This window comes from Capricornis sumatraensis, chromosome 17, assembly GCF_032405125.1.
Source record: "Capricornis sumatraensis isolate serow.1 chromosome 17, serow.2, whole genome shotgun sequence".
NCBI classification, from domain to species: Eukaryota; Metazoa; Chordata; class Mammalia; order Artiodactyla; family Bovidae; genus Capricornis; species Capricornis sumatraensis.
Window position 1 is genome coordinate 78641766 of NC_091085.1, and position 26916 is coordinate 78668681.

Below are 26916 nucleotides of genomic sequence, written 5' to 3' on the forward strand. Positions count from 1 at the left end.
CTGGCCAGAACCTGTCTGCAACCCTCTCCTGGAGGCCCGTGCAGCCCCACCCCCAGGAAGGAAGAGACAAACCCACAGGAGCAGACCATGTCCCAGAGCTCTTTTATTCAGGGCAGCAGAGCAGATCGCAGCGGCTCGGGAGGCTCGTGCCCGCCGTGGGGAAGGGCGGGAGGCCAGGGCTCTCGCTCGGAGGCGGGCCTGGCAGCTCTCCCCTGCTCAGGAGACCAGCCGTCGGGTCCGGAGGAGCAAGGCTGCTGGTGAGCTGCTCCACGTCTGCCTGAGGGCTCAGCGCGCGCCCGCCAGTGGATCCAGGCCGGGCGGGCCGCCAACCCGCTCTCGGAGGGGCGGGGCGAAGCAGAGTGTGAACCCCCGAGGGGAGGGGCCGCCGCGTGGAGCACGGCGGGCGTCCTCCCGCAGGCTGGCGAGCAGACCCGGGGGCAGGGGACGCAGGCGGCAGAGCTGCGCTGGGAAGCACGAAGCGGTGGGCGAGTTTCCAGGAATGGCAATAATTCTGGGCTCAGAGCGGCGAGGAGAACAAACCGCGGCTGACCTGGAGCGCTTCTGACAGAATTTGGCATTTTATTAACAAATCTGCACGTGAGTGAAATCAAGCCCCTCATCGCCTTTCTGCTAATGAGATGGGCGTGGCCGTGCCGCAGGGGCGCACCGGCCCCAGGCCTGTCTGCGCGTACCTGGGGCACCGAAGCTGCGGTCAGGCCGCAGGCCGCCCCCACCACCGCCCCCCCTCCGCTGGGTAAAGCCGAGCTGCTTCACGAGCCTCGAGCCCCGAAGACCTCAACTCACAAAGCCAGAATTAAGAGAAGAAAGCCAAGGTTAAGTCATCGTCTCCACCGGGTCTCGCCCGCGGAGTGCCGGGAGAGGCAGGCCCGGGCCGCAGGAGTGCAGGCGGGACCCCCGAGCTCGGATCCCGGGCCTCCTCTGGGTGTCAGTGAGCAGGACTCTACTACTTCAGGGGCAGTCCCGCCTGCTTGGAAAAGCCATGAGCATTCAGATCCTTACGAGTCCATCTGATGACACATTCTAAGGTCAATTTTTATTTCTACAAAAGAAGGCGGTCAAAACAATATAAAACACGTCAAGGAGATTACTGAGCGAGCTTCACGTGGAGCCTGACTCCAAGAAGGTGGAGAGTCCGATGCAGGGGGGCCGTCCTGTTCCTGGGTGGGGGGCGCGGCGGCCCCGGGCTGGTGCGGGACACTGGCGTCGGCGGAGGGTCAGGCGAGCTGAGGAAGGGCGGCTGCAGTCACAAGGCGGAGGAGGAGCTCCAAATCACGTCGGCGGACTCGTCGGCGACAGGCCAGCGCAGACCTGCGCGTGGACACGCCAGCAGCTGTCCGCGGGGAGACCCGACGTCTTCCGGAAGGGACTCAGAGAGGAGCGCCTCCCTGGCGAGCACTTTCTCCCACAGGCGCGCTGTCCTCCGGCCAACGGGCCCGGGGCCGGGGGGCTGCCCTCCGCAGGCCGGCGGCTGGAGGTTCATCCCGGCCGGCCGGCGTCACGGGGGTCACGTGAGCCAGGGTTTTACAGAAGAGCTGGACCTCCCCTTTCCACGGGATTGTTGGGTTTTTTTTTTTGGTTGGGGGCTGGAGTGGAGGTTTGCTTGTTTCTCGGTGTTCTCAAAAGGCGGCTATAAATCAGTCAGGAGTCTGCACTAACGGCCACACCAGGCCGGCCGAGGGCGGAGCCGAGGGGCCTGGAGGCGGGGCCGCCCCTCCCGGCGGGGCGGGGCCGGGAGGGCCTGGGAGAGTGGGGGAGAATCAAACGAAATGCAAGAAAGTGGCAGCTGCAAGGGCAGAGAGGAACCAGAGCCTCCCCCCTCCCCGCCTTTTTTTTTAAAACCTTATGGCCTAAATGTAAATTGATTCTGGATAAATTTGGACAGGAAAAGAAATACCATTTTTTAAAAGGAGGTTGAAGCGGTGATTTTTAAAACAAAGAAAGCAGAACTAGAACATCTTAAACTTTTAATCCTTTCTTTACAGGTGACCTAGACCACTTCTGATTAAGAAAACTGTAGAAAGTTAGTAACTGCCACAAGCAGACGCCAGGCGGTGGCACGTGTCAATTTTCCACAGAGTCCTGCTTTGCGGGGTGTCTCAATGCACTGCTCGGGGCCTCTGCGCACACTCGCTGGAATCCATCGCGGCAGATTTTAGTCCACAGGTCGCTTTTCCCCATATTTCTTTGTAAATTCTTCAGCATTCTTACAGAATTTTTTACGGTCCTTAGAGTATTCTTCAGCTAGGTCAGCGCGGAGCGGGTGCTCCGGCTGGGGGTCGTTCACCAGTGCTATGAGGGACTGGATGACTGCCAAGAGAAGGACAGGGCACCGCGGGTTAGAGGCTCCCACTCGGCACCAGAGCGCCTCCCAGGCCGAGCAGAAGCTCTCAGCTACCAGCACTTGACCCAGCGCTCCCCCTCACTGAGGAGAGACTGCCCGAGGAGAGCGGCCCGCGCCATGGCAGGGCTGAGCGCGCTGCCCAGCCTCCTCTCCTCCTCCAGGAAGCCTTCCTGTCGGACATCCTGGGGAGCCCAGTCCCAGCCACCCCCACTACCCGCTCTCACACGAGGAAGCTGCTCCAGGGCAGTGTGCCCGGCACTGTGCTTGGTTCGGGATGCATGGCAGGCCTGCCCTTGTGAATGGTACGCCCCTCCCCGGAAGAGCCCTAGGAGCTCCTGAGCGGCTGAGAAAGGGCCCTCTGACTGCCGATCTGACTGCCGGGAGGCTTCGGCCCCCAGCAGCACTGGGTGTCCACTCCAGAGGCAGAGGCCCCGCATGGCTCAGGGTGGCCCCCACAACACTCCCTCGACGGTAGGCAATACCTGACAGGACCTCACCAGGGGCCCAGGGGAACCACACACTGAACGCGGGAACCTGACTCTCCTGTCCCCGCCGTCCTGCTGCGATGCGCACCCGGAGGTCAGGGCGACGCTGGCCTTGCGCCCGACGGGATCAGTCTCCCTCGCCACCCAGCGCAGCCCGCACTCTGCTGCAGGCGCGTGCCAGAGCCAGACTCTCTGCGGAGGAAGCCTGCTCTTCTATCCCCTTATCTGGAGCCACTGCCGCCAGCTCCTGCCACCTTTCTGCGTGACTCAGGCCTGCCTTGTTTCTGGGTTTTCTCCCACTTTTGCTCTATTTCTAACGCTTCTTTACTTTCACCATGCCAAAAACTGAACTCTCTAAAAACTGGAGACCGTAGTTGCTTTCAGCATATTCACAAAACCACGCAGACCACTGTCTTCCTCACGAAGGCCTCCGTCGCGCCCACAAGCACAGCCCTCTCAGTGGTCCCGTCCTGGCCCCCCAGCACCCCCCCACAATGGAGCTCCTTTCCAGGCGCCCTCCCTCCGCCGCGTCTCACCGCCTGCAGCCGTCAGCTATCTGCTACAGGGCTGCTGGGACCGCTGCGGTACAGTGACTGCGAGTGGCCAGCTGAGCCCAGACAGCCCACAGCATGGGAGTGATAAAGTGCAGTCGCCTTGAGCCACGAGGTTCAGAGACACTGTGTAACAGGGCAGTCACAGGGACAGAGACGTGGGGACACACTGCTGAGGCGGCGAGGAGGGCAGGGCCACGCCGGGACCGTCCGGGGAGAAGCCCTGCCTCCCACCACAGAGCAGCGCTCGCACCTGCCGCAGCGCGGAGAGCAGCGCCGTGGAGGACGGCAGCGTTTCCTTCACACCCTAAGGCAGCAAGTAGAAAAGAACGCAACGTCTCAGTTACCCGACTGTCTGAAATAAACACCCACAACCTGGACGAGAGCACCAAGACCTCCTCTACAAACAGGCCCCTGGCTGCCACGGCCGACCAGAGCGGCCTGTCCCGGGCGGGGCGCACAGCAGGGCACCGGCCCTGGGTGCCAGGTGAGGAAGGAGACCGGAAGCTCTCTGTGGTCCGGCCGCCTGAGCAAACGCAGCTGCCGGAGTCCGCAAAGAGCTGAGTCTGTGCAAGAAAAGCCAGGCCCGTACTCCCACGAGGACACGGACCTCGTCTGTACAGAGGTCAGCGTGCGCAGACCGAGTGCCGAGTCCCCTGGGGACGCCTCCCTTGGCTCTGCCCTGCCGCTCAGCTGCGGGCGCCTGGTGGGCGCCTTTCGCGGGGACCTCGTCCAGCGAGCTCTGCTCTGGCAAAGCCTTCTAAGCCCATCTTCCAATGGTCCCACTGGAAAATGATCAGTCACCAGAAAAAATGCACGCGCCTGCAGCCTGCCAACTTCCAGACTCATCCACGCTTTCTAATCTGAGACCGCGTAAGTGGCTCAGGCAGTCACTTTTAAGAGCCACCAAAATTACGAGGTGAGGGCTGTAAAACAAGAGTACAGAATGAAGAACACACACCAGGGACCCCCGCGCCCCAGCGGGCGGGAGCCCGGCCCCCGCGCCCCAGCGGGCGGGAGCCTGCCCACCCATGCAGGGGGCACAGGCGCGATCGCTGGCCCAAGAAGACCCCACGGGCCACGGGGCCACGAAGCCCGCGCGCCTCAGCTGCGGGGCGCACGCTCCAGGGCCGAGCTCTGCAGAGGAGAGGCCGCCGCACTGGAGGCAGCCCGCGCGCAGCAGTGCAGACCCAGCACCGACCAATGAGACAGAAGGGAGCTAAACACGGGCTCAAACAGAGAGCCGTCACTCGCAGGGGACAAAAGGGGGGTGGCCACAATCCCGAACAAGTGCCTTCCCAGAAACTTGGGCATGCGTGGGCACTGGCCCCGAGGCGCACAGAGCTCGGGCCTGCTGAGGCCAGCGCGCGCTTCCACGTGGGCACACACCTCAAGCCAGGCCAGGCCCTCCCACCACGCCCCTCGAGCCCCAGTGTCCTCCGGCTTGCCTTGCGCCTCCGGCTAAGCCCTCTCTTCAGGCCACGAGCCCCCCGCACCCTCCCTTCCGCCTCCCAGCCTGAGCCCATGTGTGACCCGCGGGCTGGCGCTGAGTGGAGGCAGGTCACGCCGGGGGACGGCGGGAAGCAGCAGCCTCCGGGGACGCGGGGTCGGTGCTGCAGGCCTCGCCGGGCTCCGAGCCCCCGGCGTCAGCGGGCCCCGGTGGCCAAGGGGTGGACGCCTTACCTTGGTCGGTCTTGGTCGCTGGCTTCCAGTTCTCGGCACTGATCACCGGCAGGCACACCTGCCCCTTCTCGTCTATGTTGGGGTGGTAGATCTTTGTTTTGAACGTGATCTTCGGCGGTTTGAAGGGGTACTCTGCTGGGAAGTTGATTTCGATCCTGAAGGCCCCCTTATCGTAGGGGGGGTTGTCCTGCGGAGGAAGGAGGCCAGCGTGAGCCGGCCGCTGAGACAGGATGGCTCCAAGGGTCTCAGCTCGGAAACCCTTCATTTGATTCAAGAGGTCATGTCAACTGAGGCTTCATCACCGCCAGGGAGATGATAATTAGCATTCTTAGAGCAGGGTGCCTGAGACGGACACCCTGGCCTCTCTACATTTTTTCAGTAGCTGTAGCTTTACCGCGAAACTGAGAGGAAGATACAGAATTCTTCCACACACACACACAGCCTCCCCAAGTACCAACACCCCCACGTTACGAGTGAGTGGCTGACACACCCTCACCCACAGCCCACACCCTGCGGACGGCCTGTCACGGCGCTGGGTGCTGTAGGCAGCCTTGGGCCCTCTGCCTGGAACCACACGGCATGGAGCCTTTTCAGACTGGCTCCTTTCAGTCATGTGCGTTTAAGGTTCTTCCACGGCTTGCCAGAGCACTTCTTTTTGGTGCTCAGTTTCATTCCATTCCCCTTCATGGATCACAGCCCTGTCGCGGCGAAAGGGCTCGAGTAACTCAATGATGCTGAGCCATGCCGCGCAGGGCCACAGGGGACAGACGGGGCACAGTGAAGAGTTCTGATGAAAGGTGGTCCACGAAAGGAGGAGGGGACAGCAACCCGCTCCAGTGTTCCCGTCTGGAGAACACCATGGACAGTGTGAAAAGGCAAGAAGAGAAGGCGCTGGGAGACGTGCCCCCCAGGTTGGAAGGTGTCCACTATGCTCCTGCGGAGGCCAGTGGCGAACAGCTCGAGAGAGAAGTGCAGGGGCCAAAGCGGGCGCGGCACTCAGCTGCGGGCACGGCCGGCGGTGCGGGCGCGGCCGGCGGTGAAGGTGCACTCTGACGCCGTCAAGAACAGATACTGCCTAAGAACTTGGGATGTCACGTCCGTGAACCAAGGTAAGCTGGAGGGGGTAAAGCAGGAGACGGCAAGACTGAATGTTAACATCTCAGGAATCAGGGAACTCAAGTGGATGGGATGGGCGAATTTCATTCAGATGACCATTATATCCACTACCACTGTGGGTAAGAATCCCACAGAAGAAATGGAACAGCCCTCCTAGTCCACATCAGTCCGAGACACAGTACTTGGGTGCAATCTCAAACATGACAGAATGATCTTGGTTTGTTTCTAAGGCACACCATTCATTATCACAGTAATCCAAGTCTATGCCCCAACCCCTGAGGCCGAAGAAACGGAAATTAAACAGTTCTATCAAGACCTACAAGACCTTTTAGAACCAACACCAAAAAAAGATGTCCTTTTCATCATAGGGGATTGGAATGCAATAATAGGAACTCAAGAGATACTCAGAAGGAGACTCCTGAGAGGGCCTTGGACTGCAAGGAGATCCAACCAGTCCATCCTAAAGGAAATCAACCCTGAATATTCATTGGAAGGACTGATGCTTAAGCTGAAACTCCAACGCTTTGGCCACCTGATGCGAAGAGCTGACTCGTTCAAAAAGACCCTGATGCTGGAAAAGATTGAAGGCAAGAGGAGAAAGGGACGACAGAGGATGAGATGGTTGGATGGCATCACTGGCTCAACGGACGTGGATTTGAGCAAACCGGGGGACAGCAGAGGAGAGAAGCCTGGCGTGCTGCAGTCCGTGGAGTTGCAGAGTCGGACACGACTCAGCGAGTGAACAGCAACAATCACTCCACCGTCTGGACGCACACCAGTCAGCACGCTCGTGGTCGAGGGACCGCAAGCCTGTGCACGCACAAACGGAGGGTCACAACTGCTCTCTGGGACCCAGCCTCCAGAGCTACTAACGCAGGGAAACGCATGTCTTTGGGAGAGAGCGTGGGGAGGGCGGGCTCAGACTTCCTGCACGCGCACGCTATTCCGCTGGCGTCACCCCTCACCCTGCCGTGGCGCCCAGCTCCCACTGCTGGCCGGCCGGGACCAGCACCGCTCTCCCGTGAGGTCGGGGTCAAGGTCACCAGCCGTGTTCTCAAGGCAGGAGAACGGTTCTCTGTTAGTCTGGGTGATATCTGAGCGCAGGGACCCAGAACCAGCGTTGTATTTGCTAATGGGACAGCTAACCTATCCATTTCTCAACACCAGTGCTCATGTTATTCTTTTGAACGTGGCCAAGAATGTCCTCCGTCAAACACTGGTTTAACGTACCTGGAACACAAGGACTCCAGAACCAGGCTGGAGTCTGTTCCACAGAAGAGAAAAGAGCGCCAGCCGCCAGCCACAGCGTGCGGGGGCGAAGCGGGCGGGCGCCCAAGGGCCCCAGGGCGGCTCGCAGGAGGAGCCCCGCGCCGTCAGCACGCGGGAACGAAACGGCTGCTCGTTCCCAGAGAGAGGCTGACCACACGGCTCTCAAAACCGAGACTGCAGGCGCGTAGGAGCCCACGTTCTGTGTGGCAAGGCCAGAAAATACACAAAACCAAACCAAAACCCACAACGAGACACCACTTCACACCTACTAGGAGGGCTGTGAACGAGACAGACAACAGCAAGCCGTAGTCAGCAGGTGGAGAGAACGGAACGCTTACGTGCAGCTGTGGGGGTGTCGACGGAACGGCCCCTGTGAAAGCAGCCTGCACCCATCAAAGCAGCAGACACCGGCAGCACAGGGCCCTGCAGCCCCACCCCAGGCCAGCAGCCTGGAGAAACGAAGCACATGCCCCAGGAAACCCCGCGCGCTCACCGCGACCTCACCCGCGACGGCCGGACAGCGGCGACAAGCAAGTGCCTCCCGGGCGGGCGACGGGCGAGCGGGCGGGCGCTGGTGCGGCCGTCACAGCAGGGCCACGCGGCACGCACGGTGGGGTCTGGACACAGGCCCCAGCAGGGAGGAGCCAGACACGAGCGGCCGCGCGGCAGAGGAAGCGCGGGCACACAGCAGCAGGAGTGAGCACAGGCGGCGCGGCGCCCGGGGCTGGGCGGTGCCAGCGGGACGCTCCTGAGGCACCGAAGCCCCATCTGCCCTGCGGCGGCGGAGGCGCACCGCAGGCCACTGACCCGCACACGGTAAATGGGCGCGACGCGTGGCCTCTGCCTCTCAGTGAAACCGCGGGAGACAAGCAGGCTGACTCAGGAGCAGGGCTCCCGCGGAGGGCAGGGCTGTCGCTCCTGGAGAGCCTGGGAAGCGCCCGAGGTCGTCCCACGGACAGAGGTGGCTGCTGGCATCTCGTGAACAAGAGAAACAGACCACGCTGCACAGACAGCCCGCCCGCACACGCTGCAGAGCCAGAGGCCCGCCAGCCCACACGTGGCACACCCGGGCCAGGGACAGGCAGCGCGGGGGCAGACAGGGCTCCCTGCGGAACCATGACCGGCCGAGACGCCGGCCCCCCGCCAGCCACAGAGCGGACGCCAGCCCGGGAGAGCTGCGCGGCGGGCGGCCCAGTCGCGGGCGGCGTCCCCAGGCCGCCACCAGCCCCACTTTGCTTCCCTCCACGTGGCTCCCCCACCGCGAGCTAGGGCCGCATCCTGACTGGTCCACACACGTTCCGTCCAATACGGTGGCCACCAGCCCAGTGACCACTGTGTACTTGAAACAGGACTCCCCTGAACGGAGGTGCAGTGTGAGCACAGAATACCAGCTGGGGGTCAGCCTCTGTGCAAAGCAAAAACGCAGACTGCCCCGTTGATGGCTGCGTACGCTGTCTCCACGGAGAAGACTCAGCCACTTGCCAACGCCTGCGTCCCCACCTGAGCTCCGCGTCCCCTCAGATCAGACCCTAATAAACGTGAAGTGCTTCAATTGTCCCCAAACCACCCCCACCCACGAAAACCTGTCTTCCACCAACCCCGGCGCCAAAAAGGTTGGAGACCACCACAGTTCAGTAATTTGGCAGCTCTGGCCAGGGCACTCTGGCGAGAAAAGGAAATAGAGCATCCCCACTGGAGAGGGAGAAACGGAGCTGCCTTGGTCCAGACCCGGCCTGACCGCACACACAGAAAACGCTGGAGATGGCTCACACACAGACCGTCAGAAACAAAAGCAACACGCATTTCTGCCCACGAACAGCGATCGACCGGGAACCCAAAAGGGAAATAGCAGACAATCCCGTTCATGGTTGCCACTGGGAAGATGAAGACACCAAGGCATGCTCGAGCAAGGAGGCTGCAACTCAATGCTGGTGCCCCCGGCCCCACGGACGCCCTCACCCACAGCGTGCCCAGAGTGAAGAGGTGACTAAGGTTCAACCGCGTCACGGAGTGGAGTCCTGGGCTGACAACATCCGTGTCCTAAACGGAGAGAGCTCCTGGGCCTTCCCTGGAGGTCCAGAGGTTGGGACCCAGTGCTTTCACTGCTGAGGGCGCGGGTTCAATCCCTGGTCCTGCAGGCGACGTGGTCAAAAGGGAAAAAAGAGAGCGCGCGCGCGTGCACCCTTGCTCTCCCGCCAAGCGCTGAGACAAGGAGACGTGAGGACACCACACCTGGCAGCCTTCCCCGGGACGTCTGGCCTCTGGAGCTGTGAGGAATCTGAATTCTGGGGTTTTGTGTGGCCCAGCCTATGGTTTCGTTTTTACATCCTGAGCTGAAACACACAGAGGTGTGAAGCTTGTACACTGGAGATTACAAAGCACTGCTGAAAGAAAACCTAATTAAATGGAAAGACGTCCTGGGTTCACAGACTACAAGACTCGCTACAGGTGATGGCACTACTGCCGTCTATAATAATAGATAAGAACAGTGAAGCGACCTGAAAATCCACTACGATCCCTCGCAAAACCTCAATTCCTTTTTTTGTCCCCAATTGGAAGAACCCTTCCTGAAATTCAAACAGGACCTCGAGGTGCGTTACTGAACCAAACCTGGTCTGCATGCCGGCAGTCTGCTGACACGGGGTCACGGAAGGGACACACAGGAGCCACGCAGGCCGTCAGGGCAGCACCAGCTCACAGCGCAGGAGAGCGCGCTGGCAAACCCGGGGGGCCCAGGCTACACAACCGGCTCGGGCAGGGTCCTCTGCTGGTGAAGGTGAGGTGATGGTGCGGTCCCAAGGGTTAAGGCCTGATCCTTAGGCGCCAGCAGGCCTGGAGGCTGCCTGCTTACGGCCACCGAGTAGCTCATTCCTTCCACTGGGGGTTTTAGGATCTGAAAAGCAACTCAGGCAGCGTGCCTCAGACACGCACAGCTGGGGCTTCAGGGAAGACGAGAGCAGTCACGGAGGGGGCCCTGTTGGCAAGGCCCCACAGGGTCCTGCTGCGGCACTCAGGAGCCTTCACCCACCAAAACCATCCTCAGAAAGATAACACTGGAGAACTCACACCTCCAGATTTCAAAACCTCACTACAAAGCTACAGTAACCGAAACAGTGTCATCCTGGCGTAAGGACAGACGGTCCGACCGACAGAGCCGAGTCCAGAAGTGAGCCTCGTGAGCGCGCACCATCGCTTTCCTGCTTCTGCTGGGTTCAGTTCCTCGACAACGCTGTGTCAGTTTCTGCTGCACTGTAAAGTGAGTCAGTTGCACGGGCACGTATACCAGCTTTTCCCACAATCCTTTCCCCATATGGGTCATCACACAGGACTGGCTGGCTCCCTGTACTATATAGTAGGTCCTTGTTAGTGATCTAGGTCTATTACTTTTTGACAAGGATGCCAGGATCATTCAGTGGGAAAGAGCAGTCTTTTCGACAAATAGTCCTAAAAAAAACTAGATATCCACATACAGAAAGGATGAAGCTGGACCTTTATCCCTACACCATTTAAAAACAAAAAGGACCAATGACCTAAGTTCGAGAGTTAAGACTGTACGGATTCTCAGAAGAGAACGAAAGTCAAACCTGCGTGACCCTGGGTTTGGCAACAGCTTCTTGAATATGACACAGGCAGCAAAGAAAGACAGAAGCAGCGGCCTCCACGAACGTCAGACGCTTTGTGCACCGAAGGGCACGATCGAGAGGCAGAGAAGACGACCAACTGCACGGTAGGAAGTGTCTGCAAACTGTAAGCCTGATGAGGGTTTAACATAAAGAACTGCTACAGCTGGAAGACAAAGAGACAAAGGACCCAACTCAAAACGTGTGTAGCAGCTTTACTCAGAATTGCCAAACTCTGGAAGCAATCAGAATGTCCTTCAGGGGTGAATGGATAAATAAACTGTGTGCATTCACACAACGGAATATTATTTGGCACTAAAAAGAAACGAACTATCCAAATACACGCAGAAATCTCAATCGCACATCTCTCAGTGAGAGACGACAACCTGAGGAGCTGCTGTGCAAGTCCAACTGGTCACAGCGGGCGGACGAGGGGGACGGCTCAGAGCAGGGCGCCAGCGGCAGCCCGGAGCCGGGGGTGCGGGAGAAGGGCCGGGGCGGTGAGACCGCTCTGTGCGATGCTCCCACGGCCGGCACGCTGTGCACGTGCACAGGACGTGAAGCTGAGCGGGACGCACGCATACGGTGCCCTTCAGGTGACCGTGGTGTGCCGATGCACGGTCCTCGGGTGTGGCTGCGGGGGGCTAGCTGATGTCTAGAATGTTCGCAACAGAACTGCCCTGAGACGCTGCTGCTGCCTCCGAGTTGCTTCAGTCCTGTCCGACTCTGAGACGGCAGCCCACCAGGCTCCCCGTCCCTGGGATTCTCCAGGCAAGAACACTGGAGCGGGTTGCCGTTTCCTTCTCCAATGCAAGAAAGTGAAAAGTGAAAGTGAAGTCGCTCAGTCGTGTCTGACTCCTAGCGACTCCATGGACTGCAGGCTACCAGGCTCCCCCGTCCATGGGATTTGCCAGGCAAGAGTCCTGGAGTGGGTGCCATCGCCTTCTCCATCCACGAGATGCTAGCTGACTTCTACTAGAATGGTGGTAAGATAAAAAAAAATGGGGGGGGGGCCAGATAACTGTGGACAAGGGAGGGGGGTCACTGTGTATAAGGGGGGGAAAAGGTCAGTTTTCATTCCAATCCCAAAGAAAGGCAATGCCAAAAAATGCTCAAACTACCGCACAATTGCACTCATCTCACATGCTAGTAAAGTAATGCTCAAAATTCTCCTAGCCAGGCTTCAGCAATACGTGAACCGTGAACTTCCAGGTGTTCAAGCTGGTTTTAGAAAGGCAGAGGAACCAGAGATCAAATTGCCAACATCCTCTGGATCATGGAAAAAGCAATAGAGTTTCAGAAAAACATCTATCTCTGCTTTATTGACTATGCCAAACCCTTTGACTGTGTGGATCACAATAAACTGTGGAAAATTCTGAAGGAGATGGGAATATCAGACCACCTGACCTGCCTCTTGAGAAATCTGTATGCAGGTCAGGAAGCAACAGTTAGAACTGGACATGGAACAACAGACTGGTTCCAAATAGGAAAAGGAGTATGTCAAGGCTGTATATTGTCACCCTGCTTATTTAACTTCTATGCAGAGTACATCATGAGAAACGCTGGACTGGAAGAAACACAAGCTGGAATCAAGATTGCTGGGAGAAATATCAATAACCTCAGACATGCAGATGACACCACCCTTACGGCAGAAAGTGAAGAGGAACTCAAAAGCCTCTTGATGAAAGTGAAAGAGGAGAGTGAAAAAGTTGGCTTAAAGCTCAACATTCAGAAAACGAAGATCATGGCATCCGGTCCCATCAATTCATGGGAAATAGATGGGGAAACAGTGGAAACAGTGTCAGACTTCATTTTTGGGGGCTCCAAAATCACTGCAGATGGTGACTGCAGCCTTGAAATTAAAAGAAGCTTACTCCTTGGAAGAAAAGTTATGACCAACCTAGACAGCATATTCAAAAGCAGAGACATTACTTTGCCAACAAAGGTCCGTCTAGTCAAGGCTATGGTTTTTCCTGTGGTCATGTATGGATGTGAGAGTTGGACTGTGAAGAAGGCTGAGCGCCAAAGAATTGATGCTTTTGAACTGTGGTGCTGGAGAAGACTCTTGAGAGTCCCTTGGACTGCAAGGAGATCCAACCAGTCCATTCTGAAGGAGATCAGCCCTGGGATTTCTTTGGAAGGAATGATGCTAAACCTGAAACTCCAGTACTTTGGCCACCTCATGCGAAGAGTTGACTCATTGGAAGACTCTGATGCTGGGAGGGATTGGGGGCAGGAGAAGGGGACGACCGAGGATGAGATGGCTGGATGGCATCACTGACTCGGTGGACGTGAGTCTGAGTGAACTCCAGGAGATGGTGATGGACAGGGAGGCCTGGCGTGCTGGGATTCACGGGGTCGCAAAGAGTCGGACACGCCTGAGCGGCTGAGCTGAGCTGAGCTGTGTCTAAGCGGGGGATAACTGGGTAAGGAGCGGATTGGGAAGCACTGGAAACCCTGGGCTCTGGTGGTGGGGCTGTGAGATCGTGCAGCCACCGTGGAAATCGTGTGGCAGCTCCTCAAAGAGTTAAACCCAGAGCCACCACGTGATCCAGCCACTCCACATATTTCCCCAAAGCCCTGAAGACCAGGACTCAAGCAGACACCTGCACACCAGCGCTCAGAGCAGCATCACCACAACGGACAAAGAGGCAAACAGGCCCCCTGCCACCAGCGGATGGACGGACGCACACGAGGCTCGGTGCGCGCGCGGCAGAAGCTCATTCATCCTGAGAGTGATGTTCTTGCACAGAGCAGGTGAGTCTTCAAAACATTCTGCCAAGTGAGATAAGCCAGATAAAAAAGCAAAAGTTTACACAACTCATTCATGTCAACTATCAAACTCAGACACAGAAAGCACGCTGGAGAGCACCAGGGCTGGGGGTGAAGAGCGCAGCGCTACCAGCTCACGGCTGCAGAGTTTATTTCAGTGTGCGCTCTGGAAACACAGCGATGATGGCTGCCCAACAGCCTGGCTGTAACTAAGGTCGCTGAATTGCACAGTTACAAAAAGACTAAGCTGACAAACCATGCTACATAAATTTTACCACAATAAAAAAACTGATGAAGCAAAATTTACTGATTTTTTAAAAGAGAAACTTTAAGCACTTCCCTGGTGGTCTAGTGGTTAAGATCCTGTCCGCCAGTGCAGGAGACGTGGGCTCCGTCCCTGGTGCAGGGAGACCCACCTGCCGCAGAGCGACTAAGCTCCTGCCCCACAGCTGCCCTGCTGGCTCAGCGGTCAGGAGCTTGCCTGCCAAGGCAGCAGACGAGGGTTCGATCCTTGGGTTGGGAAGATTCCTGGAGAAGGCAACGGCGACCCGCTCCAGTATCCTAGCCCGGGACACCCATGGACAGAGGAGCCCAGGGTGAGCAGCAAGGCAGGGTGAGCAGCAAGGCAGTGGCTGGCCGTGCCTCAGTCTCTGGGTGCAGCTGCTCCGGGGGGGAAGGCCAGACCACCAGGATCCTACCAGCCACCCCACCCATCACTCAACGAGGGGTCAACCCCCACCCCCCGGCTCTGCCAGCACGGCCCCGGGGATGCCTGCCGGACCAGCACTGGCGCTCGGAGCTGCCGCTGAGCTCCTGGGGCAGAAGGCCCAGCCTGGCCACTCAGATCCTCCCCGTCCACCGCCGGCACGTTTCACAAGGCCCGCACCTTAGCCGTTGCCTGACCCTATCAGCAGAAGGCAAACCCCACGAGCCCGGCGGCGGCGGCCACCTTATACCTGGTGCCCGATGGGGCCCCGGGGCGGGCGGGGCTGGGTGCAGGCAGGCTGGCCGACGCCAGTCTACCGCTGTCAGCGCGCCGGCGCCGCCCAGCGTCTCTCTCCTTGGCTTCCAGATGACCACAGAGATACACGCCACATCCCGAGTGCTGTGTGAGCTCCAGGCACCTTTACAGAGGCATGGCCTGCAGCCAGGGTCAAGGGAGCGGCGTCTCTGGGCAGCGAGCTCCCTGCTCAGCTCTGGCAGAGCGGCCCCTCTGCCCGCAAGGAGAGATTTCAGGCGCAGGAGGTGGGGGTGGGGGCAAGAAGAATAGGAAGGCTGGGCACTGGTCCGAGGGTCCCAGGTCAGAGCCCACTGGGGACACGGAAGGCACACCACGTCCCAGCAAGGCCGTCTCCAGCACAGAGGCTGAACAGAGGCCGAGACTCGACGCCCACGTCCAGCAAGAGCCCAGGACCCGAGGCTGGAAGAGGCAGGGCCGGCACATGCCTGCTCAGTGGCTCAGCCGTGTCCGGCTCTCGTGACCCCATGGACTGCAGCCCGCCAGGCTCCTCTGTCCGTAGAATTTCCCAGGCAAGAGTACTGGCGTGGGCTGGCATTCCGTTCCCCAGGGGATCTTCCCGACCCAGGGATCGCACCTGCGTCTCCTGCACTGCCAGGCAGGTACTTTTCACTGCTGAGCTACTGGGGAACAGAAGCAGGGCCCCCGAGACACAAAACAGCCTGAGAGGAAAGCGAGAGGCTGGACGGGACTGAGGGCCTCGGGGCTGCGGCCGGATCCCTCCGGCGGGCACTGCGGGCAGCCAGGGTCCCCGCTTGAGTCCTCGTGGGACGCGCCTCTGCAGGGGGCGTTAGGAAGGGCTGCAGAAAGAGGGGCCGCTGAACCCCAAGGGCAAGGAGGCCGCAGGACGCCACGGTGCAGAGACTACGAGTGTGCAGAGACGGCTAGGCGACAAGGAGCTGGACGCTGGGCAGAGCCAGGGCAGGGGCCCAGGGACACCAGGAGGGATGCAAGGCAGGGGCTGAGGCAGCAGGAGGCACAGGGTGGGGGTGGCCGGGGAGGAAGCCGGGACACGGGCGCACAGAGGCCCAGAGCCGGGCGGGAGCACAGAGAGGACAGGACGGACCCGCCGGGGCCCCCGAGAGGAGGCCGCCGCACTGGGTGTGTGGTCTGGACACACGGCCTTTCCGGGCCTGGGAGGCGCCCGCCAGCCCTGCGCCCACCCCGCCCGGGGCTGCTGGAGGGGAGGCGCCCGTACTCACGGGGACAATGAGCCCTTGCCACGTCAGCAGATTAGCCTCGTCGACCTGGATGTTACGGAAGTTCTTCATCCCGCACTTGCGGATTTCTTCAAGCTCCTGTTGGTTGACAAAGCACAGAGGGGTGTCAAACGGGGGAAGGCACTGTGCGTTAGCCCCTCCTGACTTCCTCAGACCAGGCCGAGCGCCAACGCCACCTTGAGGCGTTGCAGAGCCCGCCTGGACCACCCTGGGCTGGGAGACACCCCGGAGTGGCAGCCCCGACCCACACCCCAGCCCAAGACGCCCCACCTCGGTGAAGCCCAGCCCGGGGGGCACCCCCTCCCTGCGGACTGCCCCCGAGCGGCGGGGGACAGGGCAGGCACAGACCCAGGCTGCGCTGCCCGCGTCCTCAGGTGAGGGGCGGGACGAGGCGCCGACGAGCCCGGGGCGCTGCCACCCTCGGCGGGGCTGCGCTGCGGCTTCTCTGCACAGGGCACGCAGCTGGGGCGCCAGGGCCCAGGCGCGGCGCGAGCAGCTCCCCGAGCCCGCAAGGGCAGGGAGGGGCTGTGGTCATGCAGACACGCCCCATCCCAGCAACTGCAGGGTCCTGTCCCGTCTCTGGCTGAGAGCCAGCTGGCACCTGGTTCTCCCCGGGGCGCTGGCCTGACGGCCCCCGCCACTCCTCGATGGCTAGGGCAACCGACAGGCATTACTGCCCGAGGCGGCCACCGCCCACCCGCGTCCCGCCAGCCCCGACCCGGCTCACGCCCACCACAGAGCAGCCTTCTCTGGAAGCCTGCAGCCAGGCCTGCCTCCTCCGTGGGGCCCACGGCCCTGGAAGCCCCACCGAGCCAGCGCCGCTCCTCAGCATCCACATGCCCACTGAACGGCTGGGGCACCGGGTGCCCTGGGGATCCGTGGCGGGACAGGGGAAGAAGCCAGAGTCAGGGGTCTCTGCCGGTGGCGGGGGGCAGGAGGGGTGCCCGGTGCGGTCAGGATGAGCAAGACAGCGTGTCATGTGAACACAGAAGCTGCAGCGGGGACCCTGAGGGACCACATGACCTGCCAGCGGGTCCTCGATTCACAGCAAAGGCTCCCTGGGGCCCAGGGCCTGGGCAGCCTCAGGGGGGAAGGGACTCTCCCCAGCACCCGGCTCTCCACACGAAGCTCCAGACTCATGACCCGAGGGGGAGCAGGGCCGGGGAGCCCTTTCTGTGCGCTCAGCTTCTGCTCCTCCTCAAGACACTTGAGTTAGAGCCTCACCGAGGGACAGGAGACACCACGTCCCTTAAGGGTGCATCCTAGCAAGCTGAACAAAAATTTTAAATCAAACGAGGGACTTCCCTGGCTGCTGAGTTGTTAAGACGCTGCACTTTTACCGCCAAGGGCCTCGGTTCGATCCCTGCTCAGAGAGCGAAGATCCCACTAGCCACATGGCCAAAAAACCAGAAGATAATGGAGAGAAACGGCAACGGAGGATGGACTCGATAAATTTTTAAATGATCTGCACGTGTGCTTCACGGCTTCAGAAATCCACACGCTGACCACGTGAGGTGCGGGAGAGAAACAAGCAGGCGAGCGTGGGACTCCACTGCCGCACGGCCGTGAACAAGCCCCCTGCGCGAGGGGCAGGACAGGCAGGCCGCCGGCGCCCAGCGCTGGCAGCGAGAGACACGGGCACGGGACGGGCACCCCCCGCCCTGGCCCAGGAGGAGACGGCAGGCCGTGCCCACAGGGCCGGCCTCGGGAAAGCGAAGCGCGCCTCCGGGTGAACCCCAGTCACCTCGCTGTCGCGTCAGGCTCAGCAAAGACGGAGGCACGCGCCTTTGCATCATTCTAACCGACGAGAAGTGGGCACCAGGCAGAAGTGAGAGATAAGGAGAAAGACCAGCCAGCAGGCCCAGCCCGCCCCGTCACCTCCAGGGAACGCAGCCAGCCCGGGGCTTTCTCAACAGGGCGGCGGCCGCGCCCTGCCCACCAGAGGCCCGGCCCCCGCTGCTGAGACCCACAGACACGCTCGCGCCGCCGCGCTCGCAAAAAGCCCCGAGTTGCACAAGACCGCAGTGCAGATGAGAAGTGTCTGTCCCGGAAGGCCAGTCCCAACTCCACCCAGGACCGGCCGAGGCCAGCTCAAGGCGCCAGAGGAGAGACGGGGTCGCCTCAAGGCCCGCATCCCCCAGAGCGGTCGCGCCCCGTCACTGCGGGCAGGGAGCGGGGAGTGAGTGACAGGCAAGAGACCAAGGCAGCTCCCAGCCGGGGCCGCCCACGGCGCAGGAGCAGGGCCCCGCGAAGGAGAGCCTGGGGCGAGCAGCGCGCAGGGGCATGGGGCTGACGGCCGCGCCCACCAAGCTCTGCCTCGGCCCTGCTGGGAGCCGAGCGGCCATGGCCAGCTGCTGAGAGGCCCCCAAGGGAGCTGGGGACGCCAGCTCAGGGGCAGGGGCTTCCCCGGCAGGAGGGCGGAGCGCTGCGCCCCACGGGGCCCCGAGGGGACCGCTGCCCGGCAGAGTCTCTGTGCTGACCACCTCTGCCCCAGCCGCCCCCCCCTGCCGAGAGGTTGTGCAACATGCCCGGCCAGGCACACGGCTCACCGCCTCCCTGATCGTCCTCACACGGGACGCCCTGCCTGGGGACCACCCCGGCTTCCCACAGGGAACGGCCCAAGGCCCAGACCACCACAGGCCCTTCCAGCGCTGGAAGCGAGCTCCCTGAGCAGAGGCCTCGCCCGGCGGGCAGCACGCAGCACGCCAGGCCCTGAGCCCGCCCGTGGAGGGTGCACGCCGGCCCCCAGCCACCCCCCAATACCGCTGTACGCGGACAGCGTCGTGACTCGGCGGGCGTCCACTTCCACACGCTGTCCAAGCAGCGCCTGCCCCGTCGTGTCTGGAGACGGCAGGGCCCTGTGGGGGCTGTTCCACTCCCCTCTCAACCGTGCCCCCACGCCTCGCAAGTTCCAAGCGTGTCCAGACACCAGCACACACACACTGTTCCGTGTAACAGAACACGGACACAACACGTGTTGGTGTCAAGAGTTCTGGTGAGCCTTCACCCAGAGCCCAGGGGCCTTAAATGAGAAATGCAGGCGTTTACGGTTGTCACGCGGAGCTTTCCCGAGTGACCCGATCCAATTCCAAAGACGACACAGGAAGGGGGCCCCGCCCACAGCGCGTTGCACTCCCCTCCCGGGCACCCCAGCGAGGGCAGAGAAGACAGGAAGCCAGGCAGGATGCGCACCTCTGCGCGGGGGGCTCACGTCCGCCCACCCCCGCCCCCCGAGAGGAGCAGCGTCCGGAGCCTCTCGACCCTGTGGAGGCAGGGGGGCAGGCGGCTGGGGAGGCCGGGCCACAGACAGACCTTGCGCAGGACAAGGCGGGGACGAGAGCCTGCGCCAGTCACCGGCCTGTGGACGGCCCATCACAGAGCTGTGGCTGAGGGTGACGGGGGTCCCCCCGCCCCCGTCAGGACCGCGGGGGGGCTGGCAGCCCTGGAAAGGCACCTTCCAGGACTCACAAGAGACTCGAGTTCCAAGACAACAAAAGCAGGGACACACGGGGCCTGAGCCTGAGCCGTCCCTGTGCGGCAGGGCACCCGTCAAGGGACGGCTGTGCCAGCAACATTCCGAGGCCCCTGCTGTCCGGGCCGAAGGAAACCGGCAGGCAGAGCCTGACGTTCGAGGGAAAGCCACAGCAGGCCTGTCCACACCAGCCAGCAACGCGCGGGACGGCCATTATCCGGGAGAGCTCCCCACCTCTGCTGGACGGCGTCGGGGGGACCGACTCTGACAGAAAGGCACTTTCCCAGCTCACACGCGACTGGAGGCAGTGACACCCCACCAAGACCCTAACGTAACTCAGCGCACTGGGAAGCCAGCGCAAGGGCCTCAGAGCCCCAGAACGCGAGCCTCTGATTTCAGGAACTGCTCGCCGAGGGGGCAGGACCACCCCCCGGTGAGCGGATGGCACCGTGCCAGCTACGGCACACTCAGTTACCGCCACAAACACCACACTCAGCACTGGTCCGGACTCTGGGAGCTGGTTCCGCCAACCCTCTGGAGAAATCAGCACCCTGGAGCTCAGGCAGGACACGGACGAGCCGGAGGCAGACGGAGAGCTGAACCGGGTCCGGCGCTGGACCACCACGCGCTGAGCAGGGAGCAGACGGGATGGGGCAGGGGCGCTGGGGAGGCTCAGGCGGCCCCAGGACTCGCGTCTGTCTCACCTGCGCGGCGGCAGGCCTGGCACCCCAGGACGGGACGGGCTGTGAGGTGCACGGTGGGTCACCTGGAAGGCGCTCTCCTGTGCAGAGCTTCCCCACAACTGCCACGGCCGGGTGGGGTGTGCAGACACCTACCAGCTGTCTCAGGACGGGCTCAGGGGCCGTCGGACGCCAGCCCAGGAGAGTGTGGGTGCCCCCTTGTGCCCGGGCTGCCCGCGCGAGCGCCAGCTCCGGCCGCACGCACCCACTGGGCAGGGCCGTCCCATAGCGCCTCAGTCCCTTGCCAGGGGTGAGAAGCAGCGGCAAGGCCTGGCGAGACGAGGGAGCACGGAGGCCTCCAAGCAGCCACGGGCCGAGAGCGGTTCAACGCACGCCATACCGCCCCCGACCCAGACGAAGCCTCCCCTCTGTCCCACCCGTCCTCAGGAGCCCACGGCACAGCACGGGCAGCGGGAAACTCGCAGGGCGGGGGGCTCGACTGGCTCCGCCCGTGAGCACTGGCCCGTGGGTGCTGGCCAGGCCTTGGCCTCCCACCTGCTGGGGCCCTGCAGCTCTGGAGGCTGGAGATGGTGGCCAGGGCTGGGGAGGAGACCAGAAGCTCAGGGTCCTTGCCAGGACCGCCCGCCCAGCTCAGCGGCCTCACTGACCCTCACACTCAGGGCAGGAAGAGAGAACACACAGGTGAGTCCGAGAGGACCATTCTGAACCGAGAGCTGCGTAAGCCCGCTGCAAACAGGAAACATCTTCAAACAGAGACGATCGCCCGACCGTCTCAGGAAACCTCTCCCTAACCCAGCCCTAACGGACAGGTGACTCCGAGAGACGGGAGGGCGGGTGTGCGGGAAGGGGGTCGGCCTGTCTTCTGGGCCCCGACCCACGGCCCCAGGGGCAGCACCCCCCTCCACACACCGCCCCCCCAGGCCATGGTCTTCGTGCCTGCGCTGACACCCACGTGAGAACGTGCCGGGCGCACCTCTGAGACCTCGCTGTTCACTAACTTGCTGTATCTTCACACAGGTGACGTTGCCAGTGCCCAGAGCGCTCCAGCAACTTGCCTGGGCTCTCTGAGCTGAGACGCGGCGGCCCAGGACACACTCCAGAACCAAACTCGGGACCGCCCTGCAGTGTCCTCCGCTCAGCAGCTCAGCCCTGAACGAGCCCCATAGCTCCCCTCTTGGGGCCGAGGGCGGGGCTCACCGGAGCCCTAGGAGGACCAGGCCAGGCAGGACACACGAGCAGACGAAGTGCTCGCCAACAAGCACCCGCTTCTGGGCGCGGCACCGGGGCTGGCAGGCCCTCGGCTGAGAGGCGCGGCACCTCTGCCACCCTTCCTGAGGCCCACCTCGCAGGGCTGTGACCGGAGCTGGCTCCACCAGCAGCCCAGCCAGCGGAGGCAGGGGGCGGGGGGCTCCGACCAAGGGTCACCCCGGCCAGTGTCCTGCACAGGTCGTCCCTCATGCCTAGGGAGGGGGCCGTGCAAGGTCAGCGGCATGAGCCCGGGCTCCTCCGTTTGCTCTGAAGGACAGACGCTCCTAACCGCCAGCGGCTGCCCTGCCAGCGGCCAGCGGCCAGCGCCCTGCTCGGAGCCAGGGCCAGAGCAAGCTCGAGCCTCCTGCCGCCAGAGGGGTCCCGCCCTGCTCCCCAACCCTCAGCAGGCGGGCATCCGGGATCTCTGCTCTAGGCTGGGCCATCCCCCTCCTCCAGCTCCAGAGGGCACAGCCTAGAGGGGGACCCCCCCTACCCCGCGGAGCTCAGCCTCTGAGGACCAGGAGTCACCCCAGTGCAGAGACCAGCTGCGCTGGCCATGACCTCACGGGCCCCGGGGAGTCCAAGACAGGCGGCAGGGACGATGGGCTGCTGAGCCCAGCCTGGAAGGAACAAGCCAGAAACGGGTGCAGCTCCGGGGAGCAGCCTGAGTGCGTCTCTCCGTGTGTTGCCACTCACGGATGGCGTGGGACCAAGGCGGCAGGGGAGGAACACAAAGGACCCACTGAGCTACCCCGAGCAGGCGTCCGCCACGGCCGGGGCCGCTCGCACGCGGGGCGCAGTGGCAGGCCGCGGAGAAGCCCGGCGGGGGAGGGACACAAAGCCCCGCTTCAGCAGCAGCCGGCAAGGGGCTCCTCGCGGGGGGAAGGGGCAGGGTGGGGGCCTCAGGTCCTCCCTGGGCGCCGGGGCAGACAAGCGGCCCATTAACTAAGGATGGACGGACCAGGGCGCAGGGGTGCAGAGCAGAGCAGGCGAGCCCCTGCACGGACACCACTCTCTCGAGGCGGGGGGAGGAACAGGGTGGGGGACAACAGACAGAGTCCAGTACGGGAGGATGGCGTCGGGGTTCTCCAAGCTTTAATTCCCAAGGCACTGTTGTGTCAGAGACGAGAGAAGTACCTCTTGAACGCTTAGTGATCCAAGAGTGAGCACACTCCCCAGTGGCCTGGCATAATGGAACGGAAAGCAAGCCTCTTAATTTAGCACCCTAGAGGTACGCGCGCCTCGAGACAAGTGTCTTTGTTCTCGTGTGCCCCCCAGGAAAAGGCCCCAGGGCCGCAGTGATGCGCACCCTCTCTCCCGGAAGGCCCGTCCCGGCCTCTCAGTGGAGGAACATCGACAGAGAGGATCATGAAGGCCGGCTGCAACCACCCCGACTCACTGCCAGGCACAAATCCAGGGCAGAAAACGCCGCTCTTCCCTCGAGTCCTGCAACCCAGGGGTTCAGAACACGAGACTGGCACGACACCTCCGGGAAAACGCCCCTCGCACACTCCCCCCACCCCGAATGCGGCAAGCTCGGGGAAGAGCGCCCAAGTTCACTGCTCAGCACTGTTCCAGGGTCCGCACTGTCCGCGACCCCCACGGGCGGAACCCCTCATCACGACAGTTACTAGCGGGGCCGCCCCTCTTTCAAATCTACACACTTCGCCCACTGGGAAAAGCCCTTCTGGGAAGACACCCAGCTGGAGGGCCCGTGGGGCAGACGTGTGCTGCGCTTGAGAGGCTGAAAAGGCAGACTGCCACCCGCTCCCCTCAGCCACACCTCCAGGTTTCACTTCTGCAGCCATTTCCCCTCCTGCCTGAAGCAGCGGTCGCGATCTGGCAGCTGCCATCAATGCGGACTCAGCCGCTTACCGATTACAGTGTGCTTAACGCTTCATTGGCAGTGCAATTCTCAAAAAGGGTCCTGAGAAAGGGCCAATCCTTTCGGCGATTGCTTTCTAAACTAAAGACTCGATCACGCTCGCTTTGCCTAAAATAACTTCTTGGCCTGACATACGCAAGTCACTCTACTTTTAATGATGCATTTTACACTATTTGCAGACAGTCCGCTGTGACAAAGAAACCTCTGACTCCAAGCGTCTCAGAAAATGGTCTCTGAGGAAACCTGAGGCTCTTAAAGCATAATCCATTTGACTATTCAACACCTGTTTACTTTTCACCACCGGAAATCCCTTTTATTATCCAAGCTGTGTATTGATTGACCTGATTCGGTACTTTTTTTTTTTTTCAACCAGGCTGAAACACTGACTCAGTCGACGATTAGCATCTTGCAAGGAGCACCTGCTACTGAACTGAAAGCACCTCCAGCCACGAGTCAAGGCCCAGCGTGCTTCTCTGCACTCCTTGGAGTGAGAAGGGAGACTGCGGGGAGGGGCACGGAACCTGGGATTCGGAGCCAGGGAGACGCAGCTTCTCTCCCTGGACAGCCAGCTAAGCTTCACAGCTACCTCACTACTAAAATGACGACGACGACACGCTAACTTTACAAGTTACTGAAAAAATAAGGGAAAACGTCCATAGACGATCTAGCGTTCAGTAAGGACCGTGGAAACGTTACGTATTTCCTCTTTCCTGAGCTCTATCTTACAATGCAAAAATTACTGGAAAACCGTCTAACTCCCCTCTCAGACCCCTGGGAGCCCCAAACTGGGTCAGCTAGCCTAGACTAAGGGATACCAGGATGAATTAGGTCAAGATCCCTGCCCTTGAGGAACTCAGAACTCAGCAGGAAAGGCAAGTCTAACACAACTCTGCCTGTGACAAGCACTCAGGGAGAAATCCACAGAAAGTGCTGTGGTCACACAGAGGAGGAAACTACTCCTTCTGAGAGGGGACGGCGGTGAGGCCTCAGGGTTGAACCCAGGACTTCCCTGGAAGGGAGGCCAGGCAAGGGGAAGGCTGGGGGCTGTGGAGTCAGACTGGGCAGTTCACAGCTCACGCCTTCCCCAGCTAGGACACGAGAGCAAGCCAGAGACTCCCTGCACCCCAACCTCTCACCTGGAAACTGGGAATAACGGGAGGGTTACACACAAGCGTGAAAGTGAAGCAGACAGTGAAGCCGCTCAGTCGTGTCCGACTCTTTGCGACCCCTTGGACTGTAGCCCACCAGGCTCCTCCGTCCATGGGATTCTCCAGGCAAGAGCACTGGAGTGGGTTGCCATTTCCTTCTCCAGGGGATCTTCCCGACCCAGGGATGGAACCCAGGTCTCCTGCGTTGGAGGCAGACGCTTTAACCTCTGAGCCACAAGTGAAGCAGAGAGCAGCGCAAAGTCAAAGCTAAGCAGACAGGCAGCCATGGTGATGAGGTGCAAGAGTGCCGGGGAAACCAAGGTCCTACTGTGGAGCACAGCGGACTTTGCGCCATGTGACCTGGCAGCCTGCACGGGAGGGAGTCTGGGGAAGGAAAGACACACATGTATGCATCAGGGAGTCCACCTGAAACTATCACAACACTGTTAATCACCCACGTGTGCCAGTCATGTCTGACTCTCTGTGACCCCATGGACTGGCGCCTACCAGGCTCCTCTGTCCACGGAATTTTCCAGGCAAGACTACTGGAGTGGGTCACCATTTCACCCTCCAGGGGATCTTCCCAACCCAGGGATCGAACCTGAGCCTCTTGCACTGGCAAGAGGATACTCCGATTTAAAAAAAAAAAAAAAGTGGTGGGGAAATCAAGAAGCAGGGGGTGTGGCCGAAGGGACTGCTTTTCCAGAAGCCTCAGGGCCTGGCGTGGGGGGAAGCCAGGATTAACTTCCCAGGACAATAAAATCACTGGGGTCAGGATTGGAAGGGGTTGGAGTGAAAGGATTAACTATGTGCTTTAGGAAGAAAAAGAACTTCGGTGGCCCAGAGGGCAAGTCAGAGAAGGTGAGAACTCAGAGGGGCATCGTGAGAAGTGAGGCCGTGATTCAAAGTCGTCCCAGTAAGAGCAGAGATGCAGGCACCAACGTCAAGACGCCTTTCCAGAAAATTAACATCCGAAAGGCGTCAAGGAGCGCTAGCCTTTGGGGGGAGTAGAGTGCAGGGAAATAACCCAGTGTCGGTCCTCCCATCTGGAAGACTGTGTGGACGGCTGGGTCGCGGACAAGAGAAGGGAAAACAAGGCTGGATCCGCTGACCGTCCTTTTAAGCCCGCCTCCAATCGAGTCTTGGCAAGTTCAACGTCGTCTCTAGCCCTTAGTGGACAAAAGGAAGGAAACGCTCCCGAGGAGCCAGGGCCCGGGGCGGGGTGCTGGGACAGCCAAGCTCCGCGCGTCTGGCTCTCCGCAGCACGGCTCTGCCCGGGAGGAGCCCCAGCCCTCCACGGTCGCTCAGGAAGCCGGCTCCCGGGCCCTGCTCGTTTCCGGCCCGGTGGAGGTGCTGCCCGGGCTCCCCGAGGCGAGCTCGGGCCCCAGGGAGGGCGGGGGGAAACGGCCGGCAGGCGCGCTCCAGGGAGGCCTAGGCCCGCCCGGTGGGGCACGGCCGGTGGTTCCGCACCCGGGCGGCCGGCGAGATAGAGTCGCGGGTTATTTTTGTAAACTTTGCCCGGGTCCGGCTCCCACCGCCATCCCCGCCCCCGAGACGGCACACCTGGCTCCAGCAGGGCCGGGGGCGCGCAGGCCGAGGGCCGGGCGGCGCGGGGAGACCCGGCCGCGGGGCCAGGCCCGCCGGGCGGCCGCGCCGGCCCGGCCTAACTTTCGCCCCCAGCCCCGCGCCCGGCGCGCCGCGGCCCCCGGGCTCGCCGCGCGGGCGCCCCGGGAGCCGCCGCCTCCGCCCGGGGGCCGCCGCGCGGAGGGAGAGCCGGCGGAGCCGGGCGGGGCGGCGCGGCCTGGCGCTCCCGCCCGGGGCCGAGGCCTAGCGGCCCCGTTAGCCCCCTCGGCTCGCGGCCCGCGGCGGCGGCCCCACGCGGGGCGGGGGGCGGCGGGCGGCGCCCCGGGGGGCCCGGGCGGCCGCGGGAGGCCCGGCCGCCGGCGCCGCTCGCCCGGCCGCCCGCCGCCGGCGCCGGAGAATGGCCTTTACCTTCATCAGCCTCCTGCTGGCCGCCATCTTGGCTCTGGTGCTGCTGCTGGCCCAGAATGCATCGCGGCGGCCGGCGCCGGAGCCCCCGCACTTCCTGGAGCGGGGGAGGGGCGGCGGCGGCGCGCGCGCGGCCGCGGCGCCGGCTGTGCGCGGGCACGGCGCGGGCGCGCGCGGGGACGCACGGGCGCGCGCGGGGACCCAGCCCGCCCCGCCCCTCCCCCGCTCCGCGGGTGCCGGGGGCGGCGGCGCTAGGAGACGCGGCGGAATCAGGGCCTGGCGCACAGCGGGTGCCCAGCGGTCCTGGCCGCGGGAGGTGTGCAGAAGGACCGGGATTCTTTCAGACACCGCTCAGCGCCTATGCGATGGGGAAGGGG

At 62.0% G+C, this 26916-nt stretch overlaps 1 protein-coding gene across 1 annotated transcript; it reads right to left on the reverse strand.

Annotated features, from left to right (window-relative positions):
* Positions 1 to 237: 237 nt before the first annotated feature.
* UBE2L3 (ubiquitin conjugating enzyme E2 L3) lies at positions 238 to 26605 on the reverse strand. The gene is made up of 4 exons (XM_068989652.1): positions 26543 to 26605; positions 16079 to 16174; positions 5082 to 5268; positions 238 to 2328 (listed from the first exon to the last, which is right to left on the reverse strand). Exons 1-4 carry the CDS (start codon positions 26567 to 26569, stop codon positions 2174 to 2176), a joined length of 465 nt encoding a protein of 154 aa, XP_068845753.1. The 5' UTR covers positions 26570 to 26605; the 3' UTR covers positions 238 to 2173.
* Positions 26606 to 26916: the final 311 nt, after the last annotated feature.